The 13,203-nt window shown below is 39.0% G+C and overlaps 1 protein-coding gene across 4 annotated transcripts; it reads right to left on the reverse strand.

Annotated features, from left to right (window-relative positions):
• Positions 1-1,042: 1,042 nt before the first annotated feature.
• On the reverse strand, positions 1,043-13,196 carry LOC109976052 (deoxynucleoside triphosphate triphosphohydrolase SAMHD1-like). Of its 4 annotated transcripts, XM_065952221.1 has the most exons (12): positions 13,010-13,196; positions 12,827-12,918; positions 12,585-12,700; positions 11,885-12,024; positions 10,942-11,016; positions 10,709-10,813; positions 7,898-8,004; positions 6,197-6,305; positions 3,786-3,875; positions 3,635-3,679; positions 3,401-3,507; positions 1,043-2,101 (listed from the first exon to the last, which is right to left on the reverse strand). In XM_065952221.1, the coding sequence occupies exons 2-12, from the start codon at positions 12,904-12,906 to the stop codon at positions 2,056-2,058; spliced, it is 1,020 nt and encodes a 339-aa protein (XP_065808293.1). In that variant the 5' UTR covers positions 12,907-12,918; positions 13,010-13,196; the 3' UTR covers positions 1,043-2,055. The 4 variants fall into 4 exon arrangements, 2 of the variants coding, with proteins under 2 accessions (XP_065808293.1, XP_065808296.1); XM_065952224.1 differs by lacking the exons at positions 3,401-3,507; positions 3,635-3,679 and having other exon boundaries at positions 13,010-13,190; XR_010665565.1 differs by lacking the exons at positions 1,043-2,101; positions 3,401-3,507; positions 3,635-3,679; positions 3,786-3,875 and adding an exon at positions 8,362-10,624 and having other exon boundaries at positions 6,274-6,305; positions 13,010-13,143.
• Positions 13,197-13,203: the final 7 nt, after the last annotated feature.

Raw genomic sequence — 13,203 nt, forward strand, 5'->3', positions numbered from 1 at the left:
CACATTGGATCTAGATTTAGCCATCTATTTTTTTCTGTGCATGAGGAGTTACCAATGTGAACCTCCATAAATGATGCTACATTTTTTTCATTTTATTTGTTTTTTATTCATTAATTAGCCTATTTTTTTTCTCATAACATTCCATAATCTCAACTGAACTCTGCTTAAGTCAGATAGAAAGCATGTGATCCAAACTCCACACACTGTTTCTGTTGATGCAAATGAGCAAATGATGTAAGTTGATGATTACTGTGTCCTACAAATAAACTTAACATGATGTGTTTAAATAGGCAATGTCGACATTAACTCAACCTGTGAAGCATGTGAGGGCAGTAAACATACATCTAAAGAACAGATTAAATGAATTTGATTGAATGAATGAATGTTAAGGACTTTGCCAATTACACACACAACTCCCATTAAACTATTTTATCTATCGTTGAAAGTCTTGACACTGGCTGCCTCTTTGTCTTCATATTGATTTTATTATTGTCTAAAGCACTTGGCCTCCCACCAGATTAACTTTTCAGAGTTGATTTTAGTTTATGAACCAGGACGACCCCTCAGGTCTTCTTGTTCTTCTATGGTTCTTCTTTCAGTTGTTCCACAGAGCAGAACAAAAACCTTTTGTGATTCTGCGTTTAGCTGCTCTGAGACTTTGGAACAGACTTCAGAGGATCAGAGAATATTGAGATTTTTAAAAACAATTTAAAAAACTCATTTATTCAGTCTGGCTTTTCTATATGACTTAATCATTTTAAGGCTTTTAATTTACTATATTTTAATCAATATTATTCATCTCTACTTTTAAATTTACATTTTAGTGTTTGATTTTAGGTTTTTAGTATTTATATTTATCAATCATTGTGCTGATTTCATTTCTTATTGCTGTTATATTTTACAAACTACCTGTTGTCAGTCATTTTTCCGCTACTTTGTAAAGGACTTTGAACTGCAATTAGATTTGTACCACAGGTGATATATACAGTGTATATATATACATATATATATAGATGCATATGGTTTGATAGATTACACAATGTTGAACTCAGGATTTTCTCTGATGTTTATTTTGAATACATGCAGATTTTATCAGATATGAACCCATCACAACAGGAATACACTTGAAAGGTTCTCATAGATGCTTTATGTAAGAACCAATCGTCAAACAATTATAGCTTAACTTAAAGTGTGTCATACATTTAAACACATTCATCATCCATTGAAGAAAGGTAGTTGATGGATACGTTTAAAAGATATTTTTCACTTCGAATTTCAAGTTTTTAGATGCAAATAAAGGTTTTCACAAGTTCCAGTTTTTAAAGTAAGAATCATAAACTCAAAAGAAGAGCACATTATAAAACATGCCCAAAATAAGACTCATTTTAAAACAGATTAAAATTGTATTGTGATAATAAATGCTGCAGATACAAAGTAATATAAGATAATACCAGTCAACAAAACATCACTCATGATCATCTCTCATTAAACACCACTCAAAGACAAATAATCTAATCTCATGTCCTCAATCTTCAAATGATTAACATCAAAACTAAAACACCACTGAGTATTATAAATCCCTAAATAAAACCACAAGTGAAATATTCACTCCATTACACATGTTGGGAGTGCTTTACATCTTTCCCCGACCAAAAATAATTCACAACCTACAAAGAAGCATAAATGTGACCAAAAGCTGAATCAATTCAGAAACATGCAGTTTATATATTCAGTTTGAGACAATAATTGTTGGATTTCAATAATGGCTTTCTTTACCTAAATGGTATTCAACAGCCATACAGCTGCTAGCTGTGTAAGTAATGTATCCAGTGTCATGTGTGTCTATGTATCAGTTTATATTATTATATATTATGATTTATCTTTGTCCTCAATAAAATCATGTTGTATGTTGTTGGAACTTATGCAGATGCAGAAGGGAGTCAACAATTTAAAACAACAATACAACATGTATATGATAAAAGCTAGAAAGAGTCCTGAGTCTGAATAAGAAACAATTCTGTGTTATTCATGTTGTTGAGTCATTTCCATGGTCTTTTAATTACTTTCAGGTCCAAGCAGATGCGGCTTCTTCTCGAACTTCCTGCATGTTAATAAAGACACAAAAGTACATCTGTTTAAAGAAAGCAGTATAGAGTAAACCTAGTGAGAGATAAACTGAAGAACAAATGATTCTATTTAACAAACGATCTAACATTCAACTTATTTTAAAGATAAACGATGTACTCATCATGCAGATCCATCATCTCACTGGTGAGAACTTTCAGTTTTTTTAAATCTCAAGTAATAAAATACATTATTTCAAAGTTTTTGTCCGTTGGTAGGAAAATACAAAAGTTTGACGACACCAATGCTAATTTAGCATCAAAAAAAGATCAAACTCATATATATGCAAAAAAAAAGAATCCTGAAGCTCTGTTTCACTATGCAATCATTCCCTCCCTGCTCATTGTTCCATTCTAATGCTCATATATCAAAACAGCCTTTCAATGTAATAAAACCACTAACTGCATATATTAATATGTCACATACACACCCATTCAAAAAAGCCAATTTTTACAACAGAAATAAACATGTTTACAGCCCGATTCAAAAAAACAAATTGGTCTGATTATCTCATGTCTCAATCAGCACACACTGTATGAAGAGGGATTTTTTTTTTAACATGTCCGTTTTTCTTTTAATGAAGGATACACGTTATTCACAATAAGACCCGTAGCTTATAGGCTTGGGCTAAAAAAATGTTATCAAAATGTCATATCAGTCGATATAATTATCACAATAATTGTCAATCATTTTTACTTTCAAATTTTCAAATTTAAAAGCTGATTTTTGCTCCTGAGTGAAAGTTGAAGAAACCAGAGGGTTGGTTAATCTTTTGGTTTCACTCCCATGCTGCTGTTGCTTACCTCTCTTAACCTGAGGGCCCCAAACCAGAGTCCTGCACGGTTCCAATACAGGTCAGTAAAATTGTTTCAGTACAGAAACCTGACTGACTGTCTAGACTTGCTGTCTAACCTGGATGCAAACCAGGACAAAGGACCAATAACATGTTGGAGTGTTGCTCACTTTGGCAGTATTTTGTTAAGTTAAAGTATCAAATCTATTAGAGTAGAGCTTCACCAGCACAGGTAAGCATACGTTAACCTGAAAGGAAGACCGAAGCCTGAGGATGCTAGCACAGCTAATGTTTTCCACACTCAGCAGATTGTAGATCACATGTTCAACCATATTAAATAAACTGTACTCAATGTGGACTGTTTTCTATTTACTTCAGCCAAGTCAACTGGTTTTATGTTTAATCAACAGCAAGTTAGTTCATATTGTATCCTTTAACATCTTAATATTCAACTATTATCTAAGGATTGGAAAATCATTGTACCACTGTTCAAAGTGCTTTTTTGCAGCCTTCACACTCTTTCTATCAGTCTTCTTACAGAAGACCCTGATCAGCTGCTCAGAAAAGCACGTTGTGCCAATCCTGGATGCCTGTAAAGAATGGCAGCAGCTTTAATTTGAGAGTTATGGTGACATAAGCTGCCTTACAAATAATAAACAGAAGAAATATTGAATGATTGCGATAAAAAAATTGTTTTAATCAATAATTAGTTCTGACATTTTTGTTGTTTTCGTCTTTCATGCCGTAGTCCATGTTAATGACCTAAAAAGAAGGTCGAGAGTAAAATGTGTGCCATAACAAATTCTGCAACATCTTACAAATCAAAGAATCAGCAAAACTGAGACGAAAGAAAGTAAAAAAAACTCACCAGGATTTCAAAGTCCTCTGGTTTCAGGTTGCTTTCTTCCTCGTCAGGGAGGGGTTGAGCCAATCCTTCTTTCCAGCCAGAAATCCGGCTCTTGACAAGGAATCAGAAAAAAATTACAACAGTGGAAAAGGATATAGATTCAAGTTTTTTTGCATTTTAAGTTGACAATGTAAGCAACTTGGAATTCAATTCACATTCACTCAAAAAACTGCACCAACTTAGTGTAAATGCATTTGACTGTAGGGCTGCATGGTATGATCTAAGCATTCATTTTGCTATGTGTACAAGTGCCATGGTAATATCCCAGGACGTGTGTTAGTCCATGAGCACATAAAGTGTAGAGGGAGAGAGAGTGAAGGGATCACATGCAGTGTATGAAGATGAACTGTTCTTTGCTTAGAAGTTAATGTCACAGGGCTCTTGATGCAAATTAAATGTAGCTTTGAATGTATAAGGGGTTCTTATTTGTAAAAGAAAATAAACTTGAAGACCCAAATAATAATAAAAATTGTAATAGTATGAACATGAAAAGAAAACGCAGTTTCCCCAATATCATGCAGCATTAGTTGACTGAGGGATTTTGTATTGTAAGACATTTCAAGCTGCTATCCAATTCACATTACATTTCAAAAAGAGAACTGTTCAATAGTGCTGCTGTTCATGTTAAATGTAATATTACGCGCAAGATAAAATGCTGGAGACAGTAAATAATGTGATGTGTACTTATTCTATTAACTAAAAATGAGCACATTATCCAGCTTTGTGATAACAGTGCATTATTTATTTAACCGTTTATTTGAATCAGGGTTAGTGTACAAAAAAAAAAACATTAGTCTCAGAAGAGAAGAGATGCTTTGTACCAGATTTAGCTAGCTAGCTAAGTTCCATCTGTTGTCCCTGGGCAGATGATGGCAACAGCAAAATACAAATCAACCAGACACACTCGCACGCACGCACGCACACACGCACGCACACGAGAGAAGAAAGACATAGAACAATTTACAGATATTAAAACATTATAGTTTCCCTGAGAGATCTAAAAGGTTGTCGAGATGACACATTAATGCTGACAAGGCTGGTTCCTTAAAATCCATTTTTTGACTTCCCGGGTGAAAGTGCAGAAGTTTGTGCAAAGTTTAAGACTAGTTGGAAGACTATTCCATTCCTTAACGGCTTTAAAAGAAAAAACTGATTGTGCTAAAGCGGAGCCACGTTTAGGAACACTGCAATCTCCATTAGAGGCAGACGTTGAAGATCTGCTTATCAGCTCAGAGCGAAGTTTCACAAAGCTTTTCAATGGTGGGGGAGCAGCATCATGGATTATTTTGTACACTAAGCGGACATCGGTATAAAAAATTAAATGGTCAAAGCTCAGAATTTTATATTTATCAAGAATATCACAATGATGATACTGTTGTGGTTTCCTGTCCAGAGTTTTAAGGGCTTGTTTATGAAGTGACCTTATGGGTTTTAAGACAGTCTTGTTTGCTTGGGACCAACATGATATACAGTAATGAAAGTAAGAAAAAATCATAGCATTCAAATACATTTTAGACGCTTCGACTGTAAGTGAGTTCCTGATATGTCTAAAGTTGGCTATGTTATATTTAACTTTATGGCACATCTTTTTAATATGACTTTTAAAAGTAAGGTTGTGGTCTAGTGTAACACCCAAGTATCAAGTATCAACCCAACTCATCAACCTTTTTTATCATTTGCCCACCTACAATAATATTTGGAAAAAACATATTTTTGTGTTTATTTACAAAATACATGACCACAGTTTTGTCAGTATTAACGTAACGTATGAATAACGTAACCATTCTATGACTTGTTCCATTGCTAATGACAGTTTGGCAGCTACTTGTTCAGGGTCTTTCCCACATGCATATAGGACCGTGTCGTCTGCATACATCAAGGTCCCCACATCATCACACACAGATGGGAGATCATTGATGTATGCACTAAACAACAACGGTCCTAAGATGGAACCTTGTGGCACTCCCATAACGCAGGCTTTTAGTGATGATATTTTATCATTTATCCGTACGCACTGGGAGCGACCAAGTAGGTAAGACTGAATCCAATTAACAACGTTAGCAGAGAGTTTAAATTTAGACAATTTGGAGATGTGTACTGAATGATTAACTGTATCGAAAGCCTTGCGCAGGTCAAGAAATACAGCACCCACCACCCCTCCTTTATCAAGGCTACCTTTAATGACTTCAAGGAAGTAGCAACATGCCGTTTCAGTGGAATGGTTTGCTCGAAACCCAAATTGCATAGGGTGCAGTAGATTTTCAATATTAAGATGGGCTACCAGTTGTTCAGCAACAACCTTTTCAATAACTAGGTTAAGGTGATTAGATCATGTGTTATAAATGTAATGAAACACAAGAACACAGACTTACTTCCCAATCCTCGATGGGGTCCGCTGGCTTTCTCTCACCAACAAACTTGTAGATATTTCCAGAGACAATGTTTTGCAGAATTAGAGTAGAGCTTAACCAGCACCTTAACCTGAAAGGAAGACTGAAGGCTGAGCACAGCTAATGTTTGAGGCAGAAATGATTCTATTTAACAAACGATCTCTCATTCAACTTATTTTAAAGCAAAACAATGCACTCATCATGCAGATCCATCATCTTACTGGTGAGGATTTTCAGTTTTTTAAAATCTTAAGTAAAAAAAAATATTTTCAACGTTTTTGTCTTTTGGTACTAAAATACAAAAGTTTGAAGACACCAACATTAATTTGGCATCAAAAAAGGGATCAAAATCATATAAAAGCAAAGAAAAGGCAACAGTATCCTGAAGTTCAATGCAATCATTCCCTCCCTGCTCATTGCTCCATTCTAATGCTCATATATTAAAACAGCCTTTCAATGTCATAAAACCACAAACTGCATATATTAATATGGACAATGAGTTTTGGTCTGTTGTATAAAGAGCAAAGACAAAATACCGGCCAACATTTTGTGCCGGTGACTTCTTTTGGAGCCAAGACATGTGCAAACTGAAGCACAACAAAACAAAAAAAGATCCCTCAGGTCAGAAAGAATCCCAGTCTCGATTCTCACATAGTTGCGATGTCATGTCTGCGTGATGCCGATTCTCTTGCTCCTTTTTCCTTCACAAACTGCACTTACGCTGCACTCGCGTCAGTATTTCCCACACAGACAATACTCGGGCTACCCAGGTACATGTATAGCTGCCCAAGTAGCCTATATTTTAAAACTATATGTTTTAATTATTCATAAAATTGCCGTCCGCACGAGAGAGAGAGAGAGACAAAAAGAGGGCTGCTGTTTGTTCCTCCCTCCTGTTAATGCACCTGAGGTCCAGCCCTCCTGACATGTCAAAACTGAAGCTTCTCATGACTTAGTTTTATTATGTTTGTGAAGCTGCTTGCTGCCGATGTGATGATGCTCTCTCTTGGTTTTGCTGAATCTTGATAACAGGCCTTCACATCATGCTCACCTGTTGTAATAACTGAGATGCTAGATCAACTCTTTAAAGAGTGAGTTTTGTTGTGTTGCACAGAGCCCATGAAGGCTCAGTTAAAAAAAATCAAATGATGTCTGCTAATCAGTACAATGGACTTGTAAAGCGTGGCTACGGACTAGCAAACTGTTGGCAAGGTTTCATAAATTCTGCGAGACAAAACAAGGGGCTGAGGTCCATCAATTATTTCCATCAGCAAGGCATATCTGGTTTTACGCTCTCTCTCTCTCTCTCTCTCTCTCTCATGCGCACATCTTTATTCCATTTCTTTAAACGAGACAAAATCAGGATGAGAATGCAGGAAAAGAAATGTTTGGTGCTTAACATTTTCTTGGGGAGACCCCACCTGAAGCTGGCTAGAGAAACACTGGAAGCCACATACACACCCATTCAAAAAAAGTCTGTTTGAGACTGTAGATCACATGTTCAACCATGTTAAATAAACTGTACTCAATGTTGACTGTTTTCTATTTACTTTAGCCAAGTCAACTGGTCTGAATTTATATTTGATGTTTTATGTTCAATCAACAGCAAGTTAGTCGATATGTATTGTATCCTTTAACATCTTAAGATTCAACTATTATCAAAGGATTAGAAAATCATAGTACCACTGTTTAAAGTGCTTTTTGGCAGCCTCCACACTCTCGTCATCAATCTCCTTACAGAAGACCCTGATCAGCTGCTCAGAAAAGCACGTTGTGTGAATCCTGGATCCCTGTAAAGAAGGACAGCAGCTTTAATTTGAGAGTTGTGGTGACATAAGCTGCCTTACAAATAATTTAAAGATAAAGAGAAAGATAAACTTTATTGATCCCCTGTGGGGGAAATTTGTGCATTACAGCAGCTCCAGAAAACAGGGGACGGGAATATACTTATTAAAAATGAAACTAGACGTTAAAATCAAATCAAACATATTTACATCATTTAAATAAAATAAAATATACAATAATTTAAAATTACACAGTAATTAAGGGATTGCTCTTAAAAAAACACTCACACAGTGTGTAGCATGAGGTGGTGATGTTGTTAAAGAGTCTGATTAAACAGTCTGACTGCAGATGGGATGAACGACCTGCGGTAGCGCTCTGTCTTGCAGGGTGGGTGTCTCAGTCTGCTGCTGAAGGAGCTGCTCAGGGCCCCCACAGTGTCATGCAAGGGGTGAGAGGGGTTGTCCATGATGGATGTCAGGTGTACAGGGTGAAGAGAAAAGGGGAGAGAACTGTCCCCTGCGGGGCCCCTGTACTGCAGACCACCATGTCAGACTCACAGTCCTGAAGCCTCACGTACTGTGGTCTGTTGGTGAGGTAGTCCGTTGTCCATGCAGCCAGGTGACAGTCCACTCCCGCCCTCTCTAGCTTCCCCCTGAGCAGTGCAGGCTGGATGGTGATGAAGGCACTGGAGAAGTCAAAGAACATGACCCTCACAGTGCTGCCGGTGTTCTACAGGTGAGTCCAGGATCTCTGCAGCAGGTAGATGACGGCGTCATCCGCCCCGATGTTCGGCTGGTAGGCGAACTGCAGAGGATCCAGATTTGAAGTCATCAGGGGGCGGAGGTTGTTGAGGACGATCCTCTCCATGGTCTTCATCAGGTGAGAGGTGAGGGCACAGGTCTGAAGTGGTTAGGCTCCCTGAGGTGAGATGTCTTTGGGACTGGCACCACGCAGGAAGTCTTCCACAGAGTCGGTACCCTCTCCAGTCTCAGGCTCAGGTTGAAGATGTGCAGAAGGACCTCACAGAGCTGGTCTGCACAGTCCTTCAGGAGTCTGGAGCTGATGCCGTCGGGACCTGTGGCCTTCCTCGCCTTGATCTTCCTCAGCTGGCTTCTCACCTGATCAGCTGTTATGGAGAGGCCGTCGGAGGAGGAGGATGAAGAAGAGGAGGGGGTTGTTGGGGGGTCGTCTGAGGAGGAGGAGGAGAAGGAGAGGGCTGTTGAGGGGGGTGGCAGGGTACTCAGGGTACTCAGATGGAGAAGCGGGCTGGTCTGCGCTCTGGTGGGTGGGGGTGGGGTTGGGAGCAGAATCAAATCTATTGAAGAACAGATTCAGTTCATTTGCCCACTCCCTGTCTCCTGCTTCAGGGCCCCTCCCACGCCTTCTGCTGTGACCTGAGATGTTATTCAGGCCCCTCCAGACTTCTCTTGCATTTTTATGTTGTAAATCTTCCTCCATCTTTTCCCGATAGCTGGCTTTCAATTCCTTGATTTTAATCTTGAGCTATCCTTTTGCACCCTCCTCAGCTCCTCTCTATCTCCAGATCTAAAAACCCTTCTCTTTTAATTGAGCAGGGTTTTCAGCTCAGGGGTCACCCAGGGTTTGTTGTTGGAGAAACACTGTATTTTTTTGGTGGGTACAGTGTTCTCAACACAGAAGTTTATGTAATCTGTGATGCAGTGGGTTAAACCGTCGATGTCCTCCCCATGTGGGCTGCACAGCACCTCCCAGTCAGTGGTGTCGAAGCAGTCCTGCAGCGCCTCAGTGGCCTCCTTAGACCACTTCTTCACATACCTGGTTGTGGGGGGTTGTTTTTTCACCATAGGTATGTAAATGGGCTGCAGTCTCACCAGGTTGTGGTCTGAGCGGCCCAGAGGGGGGAGGGGTGATGATCTGTATGCAGCCTTGGTGTTTGCATACAGTAAGTCCAAAGTTTTATTGTCCCTAGTATGGCAGTCAACATACTGAGTGAAAGTAGGGAGAGTGGCAGACAGGGAAACGTGGTTAAAGTCTCCTGAGATGAGAGTAAGAGACTGGGGGTGTGATGTCTGTAGCTGAGACACTACACTGTGGATGAGTTCACAGGCTGCAGCAGCGTCTGCCGAGGGGGGGGATGTAAACAGTCACCGCGATGACGTGTGAAAACTCCCTCGGCAGGTAATATGGCCGAATGCTTACAGCCAGCAGCTCCACATCCTTAGTGCAGCGCTGTTCTTTAACGGTGATGTGCCCAGAGTTACACCACCGCTCATTCACATACATCGCTATTCCCCCGCCTTTCTTCTTACCGCTCTCCCTCGCGCTCCGGTCCGCTCTGACGAGTTGGAAGCCGTCCAAAGTCACGAGCGTGTCCGGAGTGAGTTCATTCAGCCATGTCTCCGTGAACTGCATGATGCTACACTCTCGGTACTCCCTCTGAAGCCGGGTGAGCGCCGTCAGCTCCTCCATCTTATTAGGGAGAGATCTTACATTCCCCATAATTAAAGACGGCACGGATGGTTTGTACCGTCTTTTCTTTTCCCGGCACTTCACTCCGGCTCTGCATCCCCTTCTCTTCCTCCGTAGTTCTGCCGGGATATCCGGTCTTTTGGCTGGATGTAACCGAGGCTGGCACAGCGCAACCAGCTGTTCACGGGTGTAAACAATGGAGCCCAATAAACAGAAGAAATATTGCGATAAAAAATGTTTTAATCAATATTTAGTTCTTACCTTTTCTTCGGGCATTAGCTTTGCCTTGTCAAGCTCAGATTTGCTGTAGAAATGAACATGTTGGATAGGGTCCTTGTCGTCCATGCCATAGTCCATTTCAATGACCTAAAATGAAGGTTGAGAGTAAAAGTATGTCTGCAGTAACAAATTTTGCAACATCTTACAAATCAAAAAATCTGCAAAACCCAAGATTTTACAAAAAGGTGAAATGAAAGAAAGTCAAAAAAACTCACCAGGATTTCAAAGTCCTTTGGTGTCAGGTTTCTTTCTCCCTCAGCCAGTCCTTTTTTCCAGCTAGGAATCAGGCTCTTGAAAATGGAGCAGAAACGTTGAGAAGAGTGCGAAAGGATAGAAAAGGTTTTTTGCATTTTAAGTTGACAATGTAAGCAACTTGGAATTCATTTCACATTCACTCAAAAAACTGCACCAACTTAGTGTAGATATTTTTGACTGTAGGGCTGCATGGTATGATTTAAGCATCATTTTTGCGTATGTGTACAAGTGCTATGATAACATTACAGAATATATAATATCAATCATATGTCCTGAAATGCGTCATTTCATGCCATTTTTTGTTGTTTTTGCTTTTGAAAAAGCAAAAAGCCTTCAGTTTCTCTCTTTCCATGACTGATCTACAATATCAGTCTGTCTGATCCTCTTCCTGATCACAAAGAGAAGTGACTTCTGTGCAGGCAGAGTCTATGTGCACATAAGATGTAGAGTTGAAGGGATCACATGCAGTGTGTGACGATGAACTGTTCTTTACTGTCACAGGGCTCTTGATGCAAATTAAAAGTAACTTTGAACATATAAGGGGTTTTTATTTGAAAAAGAAAATAGAATTGAAGGCCCAAATGATAATACAAATTATAATTGTATGAACCTCAAAGGTTATTGCAGTTTCCCCAATATCATGCAGCATTAGTTGACAGAGGGATTTTGTATTGTAAGACATTTCAAGCTGCTATCCATTTCAAAAAGAGAACTGTTCAATAGTGTTGCTGTTCATGTTAAATGTAATAACAACACGGGCAAGATAAAATGCTGGAGACAGTAAATAATGTGATGTGTACATATTCTATTAACTGAAAATGAGCACATTATCCAGCTTTGTGATAACAGTGCATTAGATCATGTGTTATAAATGTAATGAAACACAAGAACACACAGACTTACTTCCCAATCCTGGATGGGGTCCTTTGGCTTTGTCTCACCAACAAACTTGTAGCTCTTTCGAGAGATGATGTTTTGCAGAATCTCTCTTGCCTTTTCTAGCTCTGAGCAGGAAGACTTCAGTATTTCCTCAAACACGTTGTCTAAAAGAGTAACAGAGTAACAAGCAAACAAATGATAATAACACACACAAAAATTAGTGAATTTAATTTAAACACACGCAATAAATTGTAAGACATGGCATGTTAATTTATAAGTAATCACAAGTAAATTAACAGGATGTGGTTTATTTATCTTTAACAAATGCACGATAAAAAAAATGGATAAAGTAGCATAACTGTAAATGACCTAGGAACAGAGCCATCTGACAGAAAGCAGCATCTAACAAAGTTTGTTTCCAAAAAGTGTTGAAATATGTCATATTTCTGTTACTTCATAAATAAACATCCTAAATATCAAACAAGTTCAAATGATCAGGACAGCCAGTTGTTCAGGATGTTTGAGACTGGATTTGTGAACTCCTCAAACTACCAGATAACCTTGTCCTTGGCCAAACATCAAAACCGACCAAGTGCCTACACACAATTTCCTTTTCAGATTGTTGGGTGTAGTGCATTATTTAAACAATGTCTTGATACTCCTGTAGTCTGAATTGGCTTCAATGTTGAACATGAGCTAACAGCACACATTTAAATCTACACACCTGTGAGCTTTGTGTAGGCCTCCATGTTCTTAAAGGCTGTAGAGAGAGTGAACATCCTCCCTCCTGATCCTTCAATCTGAATGTGATCATCTGCTTTCAAAAAAGCCTCTGCAATCCTGTATGTTCATATCAAATATATTATTACTGATGAGATAGTGAATCATGATGCAGATTGAATAATCGAAAACAGAAGGAGACCAATCTTATATTTGGAGTACTAACTTCTGAAGGTAGACACTTACATTTCTTGTATGATTTGGCTTACTCTATGCTGACAGGCTCTTTTGTGGAGACAGTGTCTTGTATAGAACAAGTGGTACATATGGTCTTCCTTCTGTTGAGGTTAGGACTGTAGTTTAGTCATAAATAACAACATTATCAGTTTGCTTTCAATTATCTGTTTACAAGCTCAAGTGTGTCAGCACCTTGTCTCTGGTGCAGATAGTTTTCCTTTTTCCTTCTTTGCAGTCTTTGTCTTCAACCTCACACACCCTGGCAAACTGCAGGAAGCGACGAAAGTCAAAGTTGTTCTTGATCCCCAGGTAGGAAGAGTCCCTGAGTAGAGGCAGATTGAGGCAAGGTGAAGAAAATAGGTGTACAGAGGGAAACTGAATTTACT

This window comes from Labrus bergylta, chromosome 2 (assembly GCF_963930695.1).
Source record: "Labrus bergylta chromosome 2, fLabBer1.1, whole genome shotgun sequence".
NCBI lineage: Eukaryota > Metazoa > Chordata > Actinopteri > Labriformes > Labridae > Labrus > Labrus bergylta.

Coding starts and splice junctions, on each gene's coding strand:
- LOC109976052 (XM_065952221.1), bottom strand. CDS start 12,906: ATGTACCACTTGTTCTATACAAGACACTGTCTCCACAAAAGAGCCTGT. Junction 6,306..7,897: donor AAAAAGCACTTTAAACAGTG/GTACTATGATTT, acceptor TCTTCCTTTCAG/GTTAAGGTGCTGGTTAAGCT. Junction 3,876..6,196: donor ACCCCATCGAGGATTGGGAA/GTAAGTCTGTGT, acceptor TTCCTTGTCAAG/AGCCGGATTTCTGGCTGGAA.